Source organism: Chinchilla lanigera, unplaced genomic scaffold, assembly GCF_000276665.1.
Source record: "Chinchilla lanigera isolate Chin_1 unplaced genomic scaffold, ChiLan1.0 scaffold00009, whole genome shotgun sequence".
Taxonomy (NCBI): domain Eukaryota; kingdom Metazoa; phylum Chordata; class Mammalia; order Rodentia; family Chinchillidae; genus Chinchilla; species Chinchilla lanigera.
In genome coordinates this window covers 16315923-16337229 of record NW_004955410.1, presented here as the reverse complement: position 1 = coordinate 16337229, position 21307 = coordinate 16315923, and the positions used below count along the sequence as shown (strand labels likewise).

Sequence of the window (21307 nt, the reverse complement as noted above, 5' to 3'; positions counted from 1 at the left end):
TCTTCTTCCTTTGGTTTATTATTTTCTGATGCAAGAGCTGGTAGACCATGACCAAGTGATAATCTTGCTTCAGTGGACTGAGTATCTGTTCCCCCTACATGACTCATTCTGAAAACTAAATCCCAATGTGCCCAGGTGGTAGGACCTTGGAGAAGCAGTCAGATTATGCAGGTGGGTCTGTTGGGAATTCGAGGGGTGAAGGAAAGATGTGGTGAAGGTTACACTTAAATTTCATTATAGTAAAAGATGTATTCTCAAGAATATGAGAGCAAGGGGAGCATTTTGAAGGAGATTTAATGGCCATGTGTCTTTTACTGTATCAAATTTTTAAATTTAAATGTGCACTGTCAGTGATACCTTGGCTTATGAACTTAATTTGTTTTACAGTTTGGGGAAGATGGCTGTGTTTGTCTTTGCGTGGAGAAGATGGCCGTGGTCGCGTTTGTCACCCAATGCAGAGTTTGTGAATGGAAGCAAAATTTTGCTGAACACTTTTGTTTGCAAACCAAAACGTGTGCAAAGAAAAGTGTTCGAGAGCCGAGGTATGACCATACTTTATGATTCTCCCACACTGAGGCAGCCATCCACGGCAGTTTCTGTCAAATAAAAACGTGATATGTCTTCATCCACTTTATTCAGCAGATTCGGCATTGTGTGGCTTCTGGCTCTTCCCCAAAGTCAAAATGACCATGAAAAGTAAATGTTTTGAATCCACTGAGGACATGGAAGTAGCCACAATGGCATAACTAAAGATCCTCACAAAAGGACGTCCAGAACTGTTCTAAAAAGTGGCGAGAGCAATGAGGTAAGTGTGTTTGACCAGAGGGCAAGTGTTTTGAGGGTGGTTCCTGGCAATGTGTCTTTTACTCTGATGAAGTTTTTTTTTTTTTTTTTTGGTTTTTCTTCGGTACCGGGAACCGAACTCACGACCTTGCGCATGCCAGGCAGGCGCTTTTGCTGCTGAGCTAAATCCCCAGCCCCTCTGATGAAGTTTTTAAAAAGCTTTCACTGTATGTTCAATCACAAGGCACAGAATCAATACCTTTGTAAAAGGGACCCCAGAGAGTCTTCCAGCAGCTTCTCCATCTCGGGAGGACACGCCCAAAAGATGGCTGCCTACGAACCAAGAGGCAGACTGGGACCCAACACTGAATCCATCCAAGCCTTAACTCTAGACTTTGCGGCCTCAGGACTGTGGGAAGTAAATGTCCACTGTTTAAGCTGCCAGCCTAAGGTGTTTTTTGTTACAGCAGCCCAGATGATGCCAACAGCGTGAGTTCTGCTTCTAAAAAGCACTATCCAGAATAAAACTGGAAAGTGCCTTTATTCTGCTTTCTCATCTTCGCCGCAAATTAAAGACACCCTGAGTTGAAGGGATGAGAGTTGGAGAAGCAGCAGAGCAACCAGTGAATACGGGCACCCCCCTTCCGTGTCTGGGTCCTGGGGAGGAGTAGGGCAGCACTTGGCGTTAAAATGCAGAGAAGTGGAGAGCAGCAGTGCTGGACTTTCAGAGAGAAGCCCCACGTGCCATCTGGTGAGCAGAGACACAGCACCGCCTTGCTAAGCCAGAAGCCTAAGAAGGTCCCTGGTTTCAGCAGTAGAGAAGCGCAGGGGGCCCTCTCAGAGATGCTATGGCCTGAAATGGGGATCATGTCCGGGATCCGGCTAGCGTGGAGGAGCCAAGGCTGCCCCAAGGCCCTGTGGCTGTGGTGCCTGAGTTGACCTCGAGAAAGGACATCCAAGCAGGAGACACACCCAGGCCCAGAAGCTGAGGCCCCTTTGACGGTGGCCACGAGGGACATTTGTGACCCGCCCCTTGTCGTTTCCTGCTCCACAAGCCCTGTGCAGCTTACAGTCACACTTTATGTCTTTGAAAGAGGATGTCTTTGATAATATCGTTTGGCCTAAGCACTGTGGTAAGCCCTAAGAATGAAGAGATAAAATATTTAAACTCCTGTACTCAAGGAACTGGTGAGAGGCCTAGAAGAAATGTCTAAGTAAATGAACATTTCTATGGTACTTATATGATAAATCCTGTGAAAAATATCACTTCTCAATTAAACACCAAGAAGGCATAGAGACGGCTTCTGAGAGAGGTGCAGCTTATGACTTGTCTGAGCTGCCATGGAGAGCGAGAATGTTAGTCAGATGGTAGAAGGAGGAGTGGGAAAAACAGCCCGATGGTGAGACAAGAGTCAGCCCTCAAGGTCTAGGACAAGTGAATGAAGGGGAATCAAAAGTCAAATCACAAGACCTTGAAAGCCCAGCTGATGATGAGTGTTTTCAGGAGACATAGAAAAACTATGAAAATATTTTATAGAAGGGGAAGTAACCTTACCGTTTTCATTAAGTTAGCCAACTAAAGGGTGTATGGCAAGTGAAGAGATCTGAATTAAGGAGAATGATAAGGGAATTGTTAGCAATTTGAAAAATCTAAAATGGAATAATCAACAAACTTAAGTGCTCTAAAAACTCTGATTTTAGTAATACACATGCTCCATTTGCTTTCATGAATCTCTCCAATGTGTGAGAGAAGGAAAAACTAGTGATAGTTAGTTCCTTCAGAGCAACACCCTCATTAGACGACCCTCACCACAGGCTCTCTGCCAGAAAAGGAGGTTCTGAACCTGAAGCAAGATGGCCGCCTCCCACAACAGGTCTCCCAAGATGGTAGTTAGGTGACTTGAACAAACCATCTATCTCCTTGGCATCTCAACATATAAATTTGTGAAGTGGGCAGTGAAGATCAGACAGCAAGCATCTCTTTCAGCCTTAACCTCTCCATCTCGTGAGGACACAGCCAAAAGATGGCTGCCTATGAACCAGGAGGCAGACTGGGACCCAACACTGAATCCATCCAAACTTAACAATCCTGGACCATCTTTACTACCCATCTTTATTACTACGTAAAATTTACATTTCAAAACATCTGCAGTTTCCTGAAATTATATTGCCAAAGAGACTGGCATAAACAAGCTTGATAAAAACAAACAAAAGCAGGTGTGTATACATGTATATATAAATACCTCCACTTTGCCAGAACCGTCATCCACCATATTGTGCTGGGCCGCCATCTGCGGAGAACTGTGTAATTTTGAAGCATCAAAAGGAATTTGTTTTATCTGAGCCACTTTCTCTGTGACATAAACCTTGCCAAAGCCGTCGCTCTGATCTTTATCTTTCCAGTCCTTAAAAAACTGTTTGAAGATTGGTGTCTCACCTCCTTCTGGCAGAACCTGAATCTGCAATTTAAAATAATAATAACAAGCAAGAAAATAAGAGATCGAGGAAAAATATTACTCTAATAATGGAGAAAGAGCTAAAGAAATGAAAATACTGTCCTGGCTTCTGTGATTACAGATATACAATTAGAACCCAGTGATGCTAATAGCCCAACCCTGCTTTTCCACACAACTGAAGTAACTGCCGTGGATCTGAATGTTTGAAATAAGAATAAACTTCTTCCATATCTTTGTCTTCCAATGTTAAGTTCATAAGACATTTGACCTGGAAGAAATTATCTCACAGTGTTGCTTGAGCCATGATACAAGGAGGAAAGGCATAGATGAGGCTGAGAAATTCAGACAGGAAAAGAGTAACTGACCAATGTCTAAGCTGATCTCAATGAAGACAAATATTATCTTGGTACCAGCCCAAGTCTACGATGATGAACACTCCTGGTTCAGTCGACTGTGGTTGATTATCACAAGTTAAAGGCTGCGGAGGAAGTGAGCAGGCTTTTTCTCATTATGCAACCCTGACGAAGTCTGATTTCCAGTTTCTGCAAAACTGTACCCCACGCAAAGAACTAGGGACATACAACACAAGACTGCATGCACTCAAGTGGAGCTAATCTGCCCCCATACACACACACACTGCTTGGAAGCAAACTCTTTCCTGAGTTTAATGGGCATGTCATCATCGCCATGTTTTTTACATTTTTTTCTAGCCAATTCATCTTCCCACATACTTGAGTATTGGAGGAATAATTCATTTGCTGTAGAAATTCTTCCGCTGTCTTCATTGCCGCTCTCCTCTCCTCAGGATTAGCATCTTTGCCTAAAGTAAAAAGTAAATTAAAGACAGACAAGGTGTCAGAGAGGAAAGAAATTATATGATTAAGAAATACTTGCATGCCAAAAATAAACAGAATTATAATTCAATTTAAATAAACCAATGTGAAAATGGCAAGTATTTGCTAGAACATTAGTAGAACTATTTCATCACAGTAATAAACAGTGTTTATAAAAAGATGCTTTTGCCATTGCCAAAGTGCTTTTTAAACTCCCTAATCCCAGCTAAATGACATTGATAAGGGGAATATGGCTGCACAGTAGGTGAGATTTTTACAGATATTTCCAAAGAGTGTTAAAAGAGGGAGGTTTCTTCATCCTCCCAAGGAATTTACCTTTCCACACAAAAATTTTTTTGGCAGCACCATGATCCAAAATAAAGCATTCTTCAGAAAGCAGCATCGCCATTGAGAAGGGGTTTTCTTCGGCCACCAGAGTCACTTTCATGGAACCACTTGCGTCTGAAACCTAACGTAAAAACCGTGAGCACCACGGCTTCGTTTCGGGAGGACACAAGTGTTCTAAAGTTACATTACAGTGATGGCGACATGACTCTCTAAATGTAATAAAATTGAATCACACCATTGAAGAGCATGAAATTTACACCAGTAATACCTGGGTTCACAAATCCTTCTGTTCCCAAACAATTCAGCTGGAAAGCAGAAGTGCTGGCAAAATTTTGCTTCTGACTATGAACTCCACAGTGGTGACGAACAAGACCATAGCCCTGTTCCCTGCAGGAATAGCAAGGTGGCCGTCCTCCCCAACACTGTGGAACGAATGGAGTTTGTGAACCCAGGTATCACTGCATTATATTTCAAGAAAGCTTCCTTAGGGGTAAAAGAATTACTAATGAAGAGGTTTAATATTGAGATGAACACATCAGTAAACAACACATCAAAAACAATACCAACAACAGCAAAGGTTTACAGATAGGCTTATATGTAGTAAGCACCACGTGATGGGCTTTACCTGATTCTTTTTAAATTTTAGAGCAATCTTTTTAAGTAACAGTGATCTAACACTCACTGGACACACCAAAGGCTGGAGTTTATACAACAGTCATTAGGGCCACAGGGTGCCTATTATGTGACAGGCACTGTGAGAGGGAGGGCATTGCTCTTTCCTGGTCTATGTCAACAGATCTTTGTCCGCACAGGTCCTGCCACCAACCTGTATTGTGTGACAATTAGCACTAGTAAATTTCTTCTTTCAAATTTGGAAGTAGGACTTTTTAAATTTGCAAGTGGTCTTACAAAGTTGAAAGTGGTATCCGCACACCACATACTGGCATCACGTATGTTATATCACCGGGGCACCGGGTAACCCAGGCCCCTCCCTAGGTCAGCGGAGGAGTTTTACAGCAGCGTTTTCAACTGGGTACTTTCAGAAGCTTCCCCCAAGGGATTGTGCTTCCCACACTTTTTCAGGAGCCCCAAATTATTTTCAGATTTTAGATGTGTCCAAGAGGTTAGAGTTCCACTAGAGGGCGCCACGACCCAGGATTAACATTTCCCAATGAAAAATGGTTTTTTTAGTCCTTAATGGTACCGAGAAGAGAGAACAGTTTTGAATGATGACGAGATTTAAATGATATTCGTCAGGCTGCTGACAATGGGTTTTAGAGAAAGAAATGAAACCACAAAGTACTTAGACAAGAACTTCTGTATTTATCTTTTGTTATTTTTTACTCTCTTTAATGGTTTGATCAGTCTTGCATTCTCACATCTGGTAAGCTGAGCAAGTTCATTGAAGATACCAATATGTAATATGACAGCCACTGTTAATTCCTATCATTCTGTTTTGAAACCCTGGGTGATTTTTACTGTTTTTGTTTTGGTTTTTTTTTTTCTATGTTGTTATTTTGTTATTGGGTTTTTTAATTCTCCTTAAAATTAAAAAAAAAAAAAGAAATGGTAACCACATTTTCTTTTGCCATTTAGGAAGAATCCATTTGTCCTTTATAAAAAGGAATTTATGTTACCCAAGTTAGTAACTCCATATTCATTTAAGCCTATATGCTTCTGAGCTAGAGAGTCCTTAAAAGTACAGCAAATATAGCTCCTTCCTGTTAGAGATGAGAAAACTACTAAATTCTGCAGGAAGATTACTATCTACTCCACATGGCTTGCTTGGCAAGTTGTAAAGGGAGAGAACATTTGAAGAATCCCATTTTAGCCATCCCTTTAACTGGTATGTCTTGTAGCTTTTGTTACCCTAACCAGCAATAAAATCATAAAATTATATGGTTGGAAGGAACCTGAGTAATCATCTAGTATTCTCACTGTCCTTCTGCCCACCCAAACTCCCGTCTCTTCAGATAAGCAATTAAGGCCTAGCATGGTTATGTCCTGCCCAAGGTCACAGAACCAGTCATTCACCAGAAAGGTGACACGGCACATGGTCTGCCCAGGGTTGGTTTTATCCTGTTTTTCTTCCAGCTGACTGGTTTGAGAGAGTTTCACCTTCCTATAACAAAGAAGGCCTTTATTAAGGCTACAGAAGATATTTTAAATAAGGCAAAAATGTTATAATCTTATCAAGAATTTAGAAGAAAAAGCTAACAAAATATTTTATTTGATGAAGGACACATTTCGTCAACTGAAGTATATCAAAATATACTGGCTGCAAGCTAGCAGTAACATTTTTTTATGTAAGTCACGGCGAACATTTATTCATTGTTTTCAATAAAAATAACACAAAGTAATAAAAGAATAACTTTAACAAGTATGCAGGAGAAGAGAACTGATCTTCCTACACATTTCTCTGTGAAGGCAATGAGGAGTTATCAATGATAGCAAAGAGAAGTGCTCCCCCGTAGGCGCGCCCAGCCTCACCCAGTCCTGCAGAAAAGAGAGCTTGGGGCCAGTAACCTCACCATGTACAGTTTCGCCATCTTCCTGTTACTGATGTCTGCAAGGGCGTCATCGTCACTGTCTCCATCCGGAAGCTCTGGCTTTTTCCCTAAAACCTTGAAAAGTGAACAACAGATGAAAGATAAGTCTCATCATTAAAAGATGCAGAGGGTTTTTTTTAAAGTAAGCTGTTTTACATTTATTAAAACATTATGAAACACTGCCAGTTAAAACCCCCAGCTTTGCGTATTTCTCATCAATTCGTACAACATACACCCTTTCCTAGTAGCCAAGCCAGCCAATGACGTTAAGTAAGCAAACCTTGAGTTCACTAGCGATATGAATTTCCAAGAAAGTCAGTCCCAACTTTGGAGCCTCAAGTGTCTATATTTTTTTAAATCTATCAGAAAATGAGCACTAAAAAAAAAAAGTTCTTAAATTCAGCTCTGCAACAGAATTTCTTCTGTGACTTCTGCTTCTAGAAATAATCTATAGTTTTTATGAAATCATTTTTATGAAGACTTGGATTACAATTACTGAGGGTAAAATATGATTGTTACTGAGCTATTGCAGGATGGTGACCCTAACCATGTGTTGTCTCCCGCTGTATTACTGACTCTTAGCACCGGGCCTGGGATGGAGTAGATACTCAACAAGTACCTGCCAAATAAATTAACAGATGTATTTGTCTGTTCTTTGCGTGCGGAATACAATCCAAAAGCTTGAGCGAAGTTTTTGGTAGAAAATACATCTGAGTCTGCTTTTTAAAATATGAAACTCACAAAAAATATGTCTATAGACATTGTAATTAATCCATTAAATTAACTGACACAAATACCATACGCAGGGGCCGGGGCTATAGCTCAGTGGTGCAGCGCCTGCCTGGCATGTGTGAGGTCGTGAGTTCGATTCCCGATACCAAAAAAAAAAAAAAAAAACAAATACCATTCACAGAATGTTAAAGATAGAAATAAAATATACTTATTCCAAATAATGTGATGTTACGATATAAATATCAATCCAAGTTCAGAAAAGAAAAAGAAGGTGTTTATTTAAGTGCAACATATCTAACAACAATTAGTTCGGTGTATAATGTTTTTATTCAGTATCCTTTATACTGTATTACATGAAAATATACACTGCCAAATAGCTAACAACTGTAAAAGTGTACAAAAACCTAACAGTGCACAAGTATGGGCACAATCTAGAGTTAAAGTGCACCAGAGAGCTCACCCTCTGGGAACATGACACCATCTTGTTTAGACAATGACCAATGAAGCACTGTAATTAACCATACCTGCCAACTCGTAGAGTTTTACTTTTTGGCTAAATGTAGGATCATACCCAAAATTAAAGCATTTGCAACCAAGGCTTTTTTTAACATTTATAATTTGATAGAAGTACACATATCTTCTTCCCTTTTCACAGTATCTATTGTACATTTATGTTCTCATTTACATTTCAGTGTCTCACACCTGAGAAAGAATGAGATATTTACACATGTGTGTCCGACTTATTTCATTTATGATTATGGTCTCAAGGTCCATCCATCTACTTAAACTGTTCAAAAGGGAAAGAGAAATAGGGAAGGGAAAGGGGAAAAGGAAGGAAGGGAAAGAAAAAATGAGAAAAGAAGGATAAAATGAAATCTAAGCTCTGTGAAAGGGGAGGGGAAGGGGATGGAATGGGGAAAAAAAGAAGAATCAAGATATACCATGTACAGATACAAATCCCCTATAGTGATCATGGTCAATTATATACACCTAAATTGTACCAATAAGCTTAAAATAAATACATAGATAGATAGATAGATAGATAAATAGATAAATAGATGGTAGATGATAGATAGATGATAGACTGATTGATAGATAGATAGATATTGGTATAGGAAAAACAAGGACACATAGCTCATAAGAACCACCAAAAGTCTCCTCATGTACCCTTTCATAATTCTACTCCAACAGAGACAGTTGTTTGGAGTAAAGAATTCAAATTAAGGGCATATCTAATACTGAGAGGTCTCCCAGTGGGACAACTGAGTTTGCGATTTCGGGCAAACTCTAACTTTTAATTTTAGACATTTCTCAAACATCACAATTTAATTCATATTACCCAGATCTCTTAATTAGCCTTTCAAAGGATTATAACACAGCTGGGACCAAAGGCACTGACTGAGAACAGGCCTAACTCTAGGGCAGAGGCACATGGTACATTGTCAGGTACCCCTATGGATCAGTTTAATTTTTTTAAATTTTTTTGGGGGGGTACCAGGAATCGAACTCAGGACCTTGCATTTGCCAGGCAGGTACTTGTGCTGCTGAGCTATATCCCCGCCCTCCCGTATCATTTTAAAACCCAGTTCAACAATTAAGCATTTATTGAGCAATTCCCTGGGGAATATAAATGAGTTTCCAAGCACCTTGCCCAACCCTTAAGGGATTTACAACCTGCCCGGAGAAAACAAAATAACTAAACATTTTCACTTTACTAATTGTGTCATATATTCTGATCTTTGAAATAAACTTATCAGTCAAGCTTTTCTTTACTTTACAGGTAAGATCATGCCTAAATTTAAAGCACTTTCATTTTAGGCTACCCATATGGCTGGCATGTAGTTCATATAACCTTCTAGATGTGAAATGACACATATTTTGACAAAACAAAGAGGTAAGAAAACAAAGAAGTCTTTTTTGAGAATCTGCCATAAAAATATCAACTGTCCCAGCCAAGAATTATCATCATTCAAGGCTGGAGCTCTCTCCTCTCCCAAATGGTTTCCTGTAAATTTTCATTTAAAGTACTACTGTCTAATCTGTTTCAAACAGAACTTATTTTCTACAGAACTGATCATTTTTTAATTCCCCAGATGTGTTACCTTTGCAAGTCTCCTCTTAACCCAGACTTACGATCACTTTGAATACTTCCTGTCTTCCGCTCTGAATCTCCTGAGTCTATGTCTGGCCTTACCACCCCCCTGCCGTGGCACCCTTCCCATGCTCGGTGTCTCAGTCCATGAAGTAGGGAGCTTTGCGGTGTTGTTTCTGCTTTACAGCCACCAATCACGGTCGGACACTGAGCGCCCTAAACCTCACTTGCTTTAAGCTGTGTGTGTTGAGTACTATGTGTCAGCCAGGAGAGAATTGACTACTACAGGAGCTCACAGGAGCTGGAAATAGGGTGGCGAATCCCAGGGCTTGGCAGAAATAAGGCGGGAACAAATTTCAGTTATATGAGGAATAAGTTCAAAGATTTAATGTACAGCACATTGGCTATAATCAGTGTTAATGTATTGGTACTTGAAATTTGCCCAGAGAACAGATCCTATTTCTCATCTCTCTCACACATACAAAAATAGTAACTATGTGCAGTGATAAATATGTTAAGCAGCTTGATTGCAATAAGCATTTCACAACGTATATGTATATCAAAACCTCACTTTGTATAACTTAAGCATATTTATATTTATTTGCCAATACTGCCTCTGTAAGTTTCAAAATTTTTTTAATTAGAAAATAAAGCTATTATCTTACATCTATCACAGTGGTTCTCAAACTTCAATGTGCTCAAGCAAAATCTAGGCAAGTTAATAAAATGCAGATTCACAACCACCAGCTTTACGTACACAGACTTAGGGTGAGGCCCCTGCACCTGCCCTCCTCTAACCTGGGTATTTATCGAACAGAGCCAAACCTCCCCTGTCTGGATCCCAAGGTTCCTCCACAGGTTGTGTGCTACCCACCCCTGATTATTTCCCAGCATTCATTCTCTCCCTGTGCCTTCCTCTAGTCAGGATGATGTTTTCCATGTCCCTGTGGGAGCCATGCCCTTTCCTTCCCCTGGGCTTTACCTAACACTGGCTTTAACTTCTACCTAGTTTGGCAGGGTGTGGCAGAAGCAGAACTGAGCAATTATTCTTTGCCTTGGTTCAGTGAATAACAATTAAGAGCATAACAGTTACTGCTTGTTCAACATCTGAGTCACACACTATATTAGGAGCATTAGACACACAATTTCATCCTAACAGGAGCTCCCGTGAACTAGATACAGCTATCCTAATCTTACAGAAAAGGACACAGATGTTTAAAGGGTTGCAATAAGTTCACAGAGCTAGTGAGTGCTGAGGCTCAGTAATGCCATTTCAGTAACTCTCAAAATCACAGGTCACACAATCCCCTAAATCAAAGAAAACTGGGCAAATTATTTAAATGGGCAAAAAGATTCTTTCCATACGTGGTATCTAGGGGATCCATCTAGTGATCTGACGAGACAAGGGTCTGCACCTTTCCTCTGAACTAATTCCTAGTTCAGTGTAAGATGGATAGCATCGAATGATTTTCATTCATAGAAGTCCACATGAGTTTTGTTTAGTACAGATAAAAACAATTTATGCCCTGAACAAGAGGCCAGCTGGCCTATTAGCAAGTTTATTTCAACACTATTGCCCATACATTTCATTAAACTAGCTGTAATATTTTATTGGTTTCCATATTAATCAAAGGATTAATATAAACTTTTACATCAGTCATTTTATATTTGTATAAGGTTCATGATTTTACTTCTTTGAAAACTACCCTTAACCATCTAGTATTCTTCTTGTCAAACCACATGTATTGAAGTCTGTTTAAATATTTATTACCTTTAATTAAGTATTATTTGTATTCAGGTAATACTTGCTAGCGTTGAGATGTTGTGATGTAACAGACACTATTCTAGTCAATTTGCAGTTATTGAATCATTTCATTTTTGTTAGATTTCCCTTCATGGAGATACAATACCCCAAACCCACAACTTAAAGGAGGAAAGATTTGATTTGGCTAATGGTTTCAGGAGATTCAGTACATGGAAGGTTGTATCCAAAGCAGAAACATCATGACAGGACAGCACAGCTGTTTAGTTCATAGCAACCAAGAAGCAAAGCAGGAAAACAGTCTCAAAGTGGAAGGAGTGAGGGACCAGCCATAAAGGCCATATGTGGTAGTCAGGGGCTTACAAGGGGAAACAATATGGGACACACAATTTATAAGATTATTTTATGACAGTCACCCAAAGAGTCATACACAAAAAGTATGCAGGAAATGTGTCTGAAAGACCAACAATCCAGCTAAGGGCCTGGATCCCATGTTAATATCCTTTATGAGTCCAGCTAAAGACCTAGAGCTCGTATCAATGCCCCGCATGAGTTCAACAGGAGGCCAAGAGCCCAGGACAGTGTCTCATGCAGGCTTGTTTCATGGATCTGCGTTGGTAAGGCCCAAAGGTCAGTGGTGTAAGCTAGAAAGTCTGTGCCAGTATGACGAAGGATCTGTGCTAGCAGGCTGAGGGATCTGTGCTGGAGCTAGAAAGAGATGCTCAAAGTAAGAACCAAATCTCCCCCCAAAAGTACCACAGCCATCCTCAGCAACAGCAAGGTCTTGAGCTCCTCTGATGATGAGAACAGATGAATCTGTATTAGGAAAGCCAGCACCACAAGCTTCTCCAGGACACTGAACAGTGCACCATCTTCCCCTCTGGAGCCAGGAAGCGATGCTCAAAGTAAGGACTAGAGCTCCCCCAAAATGAACTGCAGCCATTTTCAGCAACAATAAGCTCTTTCAATGAGGAGAACAGCCACATTCATATCAGGAAAGCCAGCATGGCAAGGTCCTCCAAGAGAACCAACAGCCCTCTAACAGCTTCCCAACAGCTACTCTTCTTCTTTATTTCTGCCTCTTATGCTGCTGGCAACAATCCTCAGGTGGGCCCCCACACCCAGCACCATGCTGGTTCAGTTCGGCTGGGGGTTACAAGTTGACCACCAGTTGTCAATCCACCACACTGTAACTCCACAACCCACCCAGACATCTCACCCCCTTTCAAGTTGCTACCCAAACACATCTCCTTAAACTAAATCTCCAAATAATGACAACAGCAAGTTTGCAATTTTGCCTAACATAACTATCCTATGCACAACCAGAAACACAACAGTTCCTTCCCCTAAGTCTCAACAGTTCCAGCATTTTCAAAAGTTTAAGTCCAAGTCAAACTTTTACTTACAAACTTTTGTAAAATCAAAAATAAGTTACACAATCCCAAGGCAAAATGGCACAAGGTAAATATTCCCATTCAAAAGGGGAGAAACAGGAGGATAAAAATGAATCAGACCAAAATGAAGCTGAAACCCAGCAGGGCGAATATGGGAAGGCCCTCCTTGGGTTTGAGTGCTATGCACCCTAAGGGCAGATAAATTGGATAAACATGAAGGGGCAGAAAGAGTATCACTGCTTGTCACCTAGTGTTTGCTGCCTTCTGCCTTCTGCCTTCTGCCTTCTGCCTTCTGCCTTCTGCCTTCTGCCTGCCATGAACTGTTTTCCTCTGTGATGCCTCTCTGCCATGCCACCCTGCCTTGGAGCCAGCCAACTATAAACTGAAACCTCTACAAACTGTGAGCCAAACAAACCGTGTCAGGTATTTTGTCTCAGCAGCAAGAAAAACTAACTAAAACAGCCCCTCTCTTGGGCTGGTTCTACTCTCAGACTGTAGCTTTTCTCCATAGATGTTCCACATTCCTGGCATCTCCCAACTTTCTGGGGCTTCCAATCTGGACCACGGCTACAGCAGTCCTTGAGTGCCTGGAAAGCTAAGTATGGTGTAAAAAATACTAGGGAACCAGTTCCCTAGGAAGTCTTTCTCATGCATGAGCCACAAGGACTTTTTCTTAAATGAAAGGTTGCCACATTTATATTCTTGCAGGTGGGGTCTTGTTAATTCCTAAGATACCTTTAAGGTATCTTTCTTCTTATCCCTGTACTTGGTTTCTTTTGTTTTTGTTTTTGTTTTTTTTTTTTTTTTGGTTTTTCTCCGGTACCAGGAACCAAACTCACGACCTTGCGCTTGGCAGGCAGGCGCTTTTGCCGCTGAGCTAAATCCCCAGCCCCACTTGGTTTCTTTTTAATAGTGCTAACCTCTTCAGAAACCACAGCTCCCTTGGCCCCAACTTTGCACATGGTTCCTTCTGGGCCAAAAATTTAAGTTTTGCCAAATTTTCTGCTGTCTTTTACCTATAATTCTCATTATAAATCTGACTAAAAGCAGCCAGCAATGTCATGCAACAGGTTGAATACTGGGCTATCTTAAAATTTCTTTTGCCAGATTAATTAGTCTGCCCCTTTAACCTACAAAGACGCAAGACATAAACAAAATGTAAATAAAATTTTCTTCCAGAGCTAACACACATGGCCTGGAAACCAACTACCAATACAGTCCTTGTTCCCAACTAAAACCTCCTGAGCCTGACCTTTACTGTCCGCATTCCTGTCAGCATGTTGGTCTTCTGAGATTTGACCAAAATCACCCATAAACACTCAAGGGCTTGTCTGGCCACATCTCCGAACCTTTCCAAACTCCTCCTAAAAACCAGTTCCAAAGTTCTCAATCACATGGTCAGGTATAGTTATAACAATGACCCCACATTTCTGGTAGCAATTTTCTGTATTAGCTAGCTTTTCCATTGCTGAGACACAATACCTATACGTTAAAGGAGGAAAGGTTTAATTTAGCTCAAGGATTCAGAAGAGCCTGTACATGGCTGGCTGGCTCCTGAACAGAAATATCATGGCTAAAGGGCATGGCAGAGCAAAGCTGCTAGTTCATGGTGAATGGGAAACAGAGCAAGGGAACAGTGCCAGGGTAAAAGGGGTGAGGGACAAGATGTGGACCCAAGGCCACTGCTCTGTGACACACCCAACAATATGGGCAAATCCCAAAGCCAATCAAGCTGAAACTCCACCTTAACCATCACAGTCTTCGTGACACTGAAGTTGGCACTGAGCTGGCACTGTTACTATCCCATTTCACACATGAGGTACCAAGCTAAGTAATCACACAGCTCATTGCAAAGTCAGAATGAGAGTTCTGACTCTAGAGTATATGTCCACTAATACGCTGTGTTTCTCCAGCAAGTGCTTCAAAGGTCTTCACTGAAATCATGTAGACCTGTCTCTGAAAATAAAGTAAATGCTATTTTATGGTAGAAAGTACACTGGACCATTTTTAGTTCTCCCATTCAGATGAGACCAATAGTAGCAATTATACTGTACAGCAATACTCTATTCACAGTGGTGTTCTGCTTTCTTCTCCATATAGCTTTGTTTTCATTTCTCACCAATTCCTATCCCTTCCTTCTCCTTTTCCCTCTAGGTCCTGTCTGTGCTGCGGCCATTGAAGGCTGAGACAGCGAAGTGCTTCCGTCCTATCAGAGTACTGTATGGTAAAAGAGCCCTCAAAAGAACAAAAAGCGATGGTCAACAAACATAAGAGAACCTCCAAAGGATGCAAAATACAGTGATCATTTTTACCCATATATTGTTGTTGTTGTTGTTGATTTGTACCAGGAATCGAACTCAGGACCTTGTGCTTGCCAGGCAGGCACTTGTGCTGCTGAGCTATATCCCCGACCTTTACCCACATATTGTTAAAGGTTAACAACCATTGGTGAATTCCTACCGTCTTGTCTAATGAAACTCTATATCATTTCTAATGTTTTTTGTTTTTATTTTTTTATTCTCTTTAATGGTTTAATCAATCTTGCATTCTTACATCTGTTAATCTGAGGAACTTCACTGAAGATGACAATATGTAGTATAACAACCACTGTCAATTCCTATCATTTTGTTCTGAAACCCTGTACCATTTTTATTGTTTTTGCTTTGTTTTGTTTTTGTCTATGTTGTTCTTTTTTTTATTATTCTCTATAAAATAAAAAAAAGCTTAAAAGAAATCTGATAATATCCAGTGTGGGCAAAGATTTAGTACTCTACCAGGCTCTCTCTGATGAGAAGGAAAATACTAGAAAGTGATTTAGCAGTAGCTAACAGAAACCTTAAAAGCATGTGAACTATTTAATCCAATAATTCTATTCTTGCAATTTTTCCTAAGAAAATAATTTGAATATATTTAAGAGTAACCTGATGAATGCTCATCACAAGATTTTATGTTAAAAAATGTAAACCATCTAAATCCCCCATACACAAGGTACTAATTACATAAATTATACTGTATTTATTATGACAATAATGATTCAGACACAAATAGAAAATGATATACTGAAATAGAAAAACTATTTTATAATAAGGAAGATGTTCACAATATTGCAAGTAAAAAAATCAGGCTGCAAAACATTATAATACGAATTCTTTCTCATAGAAACAACAATATGTATATGAAAAAAGTAAAGAGTAGAATTTTTTTTGTGTGCCCGGCTTGGTGGCACAAGCCTGGAATCCCAGCACTCCAGAAGCAGAGACAGGATCGCCTTGAGTTTGAGGGTAGGCTGTACTAGTTAGTGAGTTCAAGGACAGCCTGAACTGCTTAGTGAGACTCTGTTTCAAAAAAATAAAAATAGGGGCTGGGGATTTAGCTCAGCAGCAAAGCGCCTGCCTGGCAAGCAGAAGGTCGTGAGTTCAATTCCTGGTACCGGAAGAAAAACAAACAAAAAAATAAATAAATAAATAAATAAAAAAGAGTAGAATTTTTTTCCTAGGAGGCAAGAGGTGGGGGATTTTTTTCTTTATGGTTATCTATATTTCATAGAATTTCAACAAAACATATGTTTATTTCTTTAATAAATAGAACTGTAAAATTTTTTATTAAACAAAAAATACTTTCCATCTTGATTTTTGTTGTTTTCTCCTCTCTCTCAGTAGAATAAACACAGTAGGCATCTTCTTACTTCAGAGGGAGTAATTATCACTCCATTTTACCCTACAGTCTACCTCACACTTTCCAGACTACTGTATTTAATGGCAGTCACTGTCACAGGACAGTAACTGTTTTTAACGGATTCCTAACTGTTCTAGGCATTTTGATCAAAGAAGCATTACGAAAGACCTAGATAGAACTGGCCACCAGCCTTCAGGTAGAAAGTGATTTTTGTAAGATCCCAATTATTATTTTGTAATAAGCATTATATAAACAGAAAAAATGAATAGGAATATATTTATTATTTCTTCTGTTTTATAAAACTAATGGAAATGTTTAGCAACAAAGATATTATTATTACTATATTAAAGAGTTTGAGAATTGGTAGAACTATAATTTTGTTTTCTGCCTAAATCAGTTTCCACTGCATTCAATGAAAGTACAGTCCAAAAAAATGTCAGGAGAGATTCTTGTTAAATACTTAGAATAAACAAGCTGTCTCAGCTTCAGCTGTGCAGTTCTCTGCCTCAGAATTTCTTGGTTCCTGTGACCCGTATCGGGACCACTCTCAGGGGTTTTATTCTCCCCTACATCACCCAGGATGATTTTTCTTTTAAGACCCAAGGCTCGTGTAAATTTTTTCTTTTTCAGAAAGAATAACCAGGCAATTAAGAACAAATTCACTGTATCTTCTTAATCCCTGGTTTTCATGGCCAGCAAATCTGTTTTTAATTTATTTTTAACCTTTAACCAGGCCCATCTATTTGGATGTGAAATTTTCTCCTTCATACCCTGGCTCATTCTCAAGATGTGCTTCCCCTCTCTTAACTTTGTACATATAAATCAAGGCATTTGTCCATTTCACTGGAAGTGCCTGAAGTGCATCTTAGGAAAGTGGACCTACAACACAACCTGGAAAAGGACAGCGTATGACTCAGAACTCCAGATCATTCTGGAAGAAAACGTTTCATGTTGGTGCCCAGGCCCCCAGGTGCTAGCACAGAGGGCTCTAGGCATGTCTCAGAAGCCTCTGGGAGACAGGCAAGGCCAGTGAGTAACATGCTGACCGCAGCTCGATCGATAAAGAAAATGAGGCCGAGGCAGGTGGGAGCCTCAGTTCCGCCTTTCATAAATACTAAAACAAAGAAGATCCAAAGCCAACTCCAACTGAGGCCTCCTTATATAAAAGATATGCCATCCTGTTCTTATCTTAACCATTTCTCTGTGAATGGCTCTATTTTTACTAGAAGCAGCCTAAGTGCTCAGGTTCTAAGAGCAAACATTTTAAGTACTCAGTCACTTTTAAACAATCAGCAGGCTGCAAGCATACGGAACATAGAAATAAACTGTAAAAGTGAAGTAAGTCCTGGTTAGGTATATTTACTTGTTGAAAGGCATTTTGTGCCTTAGATAAGACAAATATTTGATAACAGGGATGACCCATAGGGACGTAAACCATGGGATTTCTGAGGAAGGACTGCACCCTCTTTAGCCAGCCCCACCTCATCCAGACACGAGATCTGAACACTGATGCTCCACGATCTTGGTGCATGCTTCTCCGCCTCTCTGATTCTTCTGTCCTTCATTGATAGGTCAGATACGGGGAAATGTGCTATAGTAAGTTTAGAGGACAGAAAGCATGTGATACACATGTTAGAATAAAAGGTCAAAGCGGATGTGGCTTCTACAAGAACTTCAGCCACTTAATTACCTAGCACGGTGCCACCCAACAGAATTGTCTGCAGCGATGACATGCTTTATATCTATGCTGCCCACCAAATTGTCACGACAGCCCCTGAAATGTGGCTCGGTAGTGACTGAGTAACTGGATGTAGCTCACAGGTGGCTGCCATGGGGAAAGCTAACTCATAAGTCATTAAAATACATTAGTCCCAATGCCAACTTATCTCTCGCTACTTCTGCTGGCTGCATGTCAGAAAAGAGCACACCAGGGTCTGAGTACAAGCTCTGGAGATTCTGATTTACTGACTGCATTGAAGATCCAGCACTGGATATCGGTATAGCCCCCGGCCTGGTTTGGTGACAGGATCCAAGTGTTCCACAGCACCGGCTTTGCTAGGCAGTTCTTTCATGTCCATCAGAGCAGCTCAGCCAGGCATTTCTGATGCTCACTTTTGCCTCCAAGGTACATCCTCCCTGGACAAGCTGTCTCAGTCTGGTGGCCTGGAAGCTGGCTCAGGGCAACTGTCAGGTTATCTGCCTTTTCCAGGGATTACTAAGTCTCTTTCCATAAGACCTCAAACCCACACTAGATAGTTTCATCTGATCAGTGCTTGACTGCACACTTTCAGTGTTTGCCTTTTGGTTTCCTAATGTCTCTGTGCCACTTCCTTTTCTTTTTGACACATCCTTTCCCTTGGAAGGATGCAGCAGCCTAAGCTAGAGGCTCTGTGATTTTATTTCTACATTGTCAATGGTGCCATGACTAACACCCATCAACTATTATGAATGAAACAGTAGGTGTGAGGTGATTGTCATCATTACTGGCACACCATGAGAACGCAACAAAAGATAGCTCCCCATCCTTCTTCCCCTCATATATGCAAAGTCAAACACTGCCCCTGTCACAGCATTATTCTCCCCTCTTGCATCGCAGTTCTAATTCTTTTCACTATAATGTAACGCTGAACCTCTTAACTGCACATCTCCTTGTGGACTTGCACTGAATTATTTTTTCTTGCATCGACCTCCTGATTTCACTAAACCGTCTAAAGGTGATGCTGTTCCCTTTTCAAGTCTTATATTTAGATTTAAAACCACAAGTTGAAGATGAATCTATATGTTTCTTTCCAAGCAAAACCTAAAGAATGGGCTCCTGCGCGGTCAGTCATGCTCAGAAGGAGGAACAGAACACAGCAATGTCTCCCCTCTTTGAATTTCCTCTGCTGTTATGATACATACGATGCTCTTAATCCTTGATTATAAAATTAATTTTCTGACCCTATGTGTTTGAATCTTATCTTTCCCATAAGTAGTCTCATACATATAACTTTATTTTGGTGAAACAGAATATATCGATTACATAAGACTCAGTCACAAGGAGCTGGGGATTTAGCTCAGTGGCACTGCACCTTCCTGGCAAGCACGAAGTCGTGAGTTCGATTCCCGGTACTGGAAAAAAAAACAACTCAGTCACAGATTACCTTTGCCAGGGCAGCTCCATGAGAAAGAGCATGGGCTATAATGGTTAACAAGTTTGCTGTGGGCTGAGCTTTCAGTGAGCTGAGTTTCACTGCAGGGGCACTAAGTGGGTTCACCTGTCCTGCCTAAATGCCAGCGTCCGCAGGGCAGACAAAGACTCTGAAGCTTGCTTCCAAATCTAATGAGAACATTTAACATGGCCTACCAATTATCTCGCTCTGCAGCAAGAAGCAAAGTGGCAGACATGTCTGATTTATTTTTAGCCCCTAATATATAAAATGGCCTGTGGGGAGTCTCAGATTCAGAGATGTTTAGGGAACACGAGGCCCCAAGAGGCCACCCTCCTCCTCTCCCAGCTGCTTCTTCACCGTCATGTTTCTGAGCTTCTTGCCTCAGTAATTTCTTGCTCACTTCATCAACTTTGGAGCTTCCCAGTGGGAAAGCTTTAAGCATAATGAGGGAAGAAAGAACAGGATGAGGCTTTTCTTCTCCAATGTATCCCTTTAAGGCAAAGAGACAATAAAGAGCTAGGTAGAGCATCCATAAGAGAAGCACTTGAGCTCTCCATGATCCACAAGCATTTCTTTATTGCCCCTCCTCACTACATACACAATACACTTACCTTCACACAACTTATATAATTTTACTTCTCTCTCTTTCTTTAACAGGAGCTGTTAGGGTTTAGATCTCAAATGTCCCCAAAGGCCTTGTATGCTCGTATGCAGGGCTTTTGGAAGAGGACTGAATCATAGGAGCAATGCAGCTGATTTGTAAGGAGATGGGGTCTAGGGGGAAGAGGTGGACTCCTAGGGGTGTGATCTGGAAGGGTGTATCTCCTTCCTCCTCTCTCCACTTCCTGGTCGCCATGAGGTGAGCACCTTTCCTCCGCCAGAGCCTTCCACCACACCTCCCTGCCTTGGCACCAGCTGACCTTGGACTGAAAACACGGGTCAAAGTGAATTTCTCCTGCTCTACTTTGTGAGTGTCAGGTATCACGGCTCAGTGATGAGGAAAGTGACTACAACAGGAGGCAAATAAACCTGAGTTACATGTAACATTTAACTAGATTAGACCAAGTCTTACTTCCATGGCAAGAAAGCTATGCAAACATTTTCTGTCTACAGAATCCAGAAAACTTTCATATACTATAAGCTGCTTGAAAAGCATTTACTTAGTTTTGAACTAGCCCCAAAAGGATGTACTTTCTAAGAAAATGTGTGTGCTAATTACCCTAAATCTAATTCCTCCCAACAGTAGTTGAAAGGCTGAAAGCTGACAGCAGAGATAGAAAACAAAGGCTCAGTCAGGCATGGCGATGCATGCTTGTAATCCCAGCACTTGGGAGGCTGAGGCAAGAGGATTGCTGCAAGTTCGAGACCAGCCAGAGCTACAAAGTGAGCTCAAGGCCAGCCTGAACTGCACATCAAAACCCTGTCTCAAAAAGACAAAAGACGGGGCTGGGGATTTAGCTCAGCGGCAAAAGCGCCTGCCTGGCAAGCGCAAGGTAGTGAGTTCGGTTCCCGGCACCGGAGAAAAACCAAA

At 40.8% G+C, this 21307-nt stretch overlaps 1 protein-coding gene and 1 long non-coding RNA gene across 4 annotated transcripts in view; one reads left to right on the top strand and one right to left on the bottom strand.

Moving 5' to 3' along the window:
* The window catches only part of LOC102016790, a 76087-nt gene extending 62251 nt beyond the window's left edge, over positions 1-13836 (top strand). The window contains exons 7-9 of one of the 3 annotated variants that reach the window (XR_001232735.1): positions 388-542; positions 643-805; positions 13806-13836. This is a non-coding gene — a long non-coding RNA (uncharacterized LOC102016790). Of the gene's footprint in view, positions 1-387; positions 543-639; positions 806-1250; positions 3020-13805 lie in introns of those variants that run through there. The other 2 variants (XR_001232733.1, XR_001232734.1) reach the window with 2 other exon arrangements.
* The window catches only part of Scin (scinderin), a gene marked incomplete at its 5' end in the record, with an annotated part of 72156 nt that overhangs the window by 21057 nt on the left and 29792 nt on the right, over positions 1-21307 (bottom strand). Inside the window, 4 exon segments of the mRNA XM_005377322.2 lie at positions 3027-3242; positions 3971-4059; positions 4409-4541; positions 6952-7044. Of these exon segments, the coding sequence (XP_005377379.2) occupies positions 3027-3242; positions 3971-4059; positions 4409-4541; positions 6952-7044 (531 nt within the window).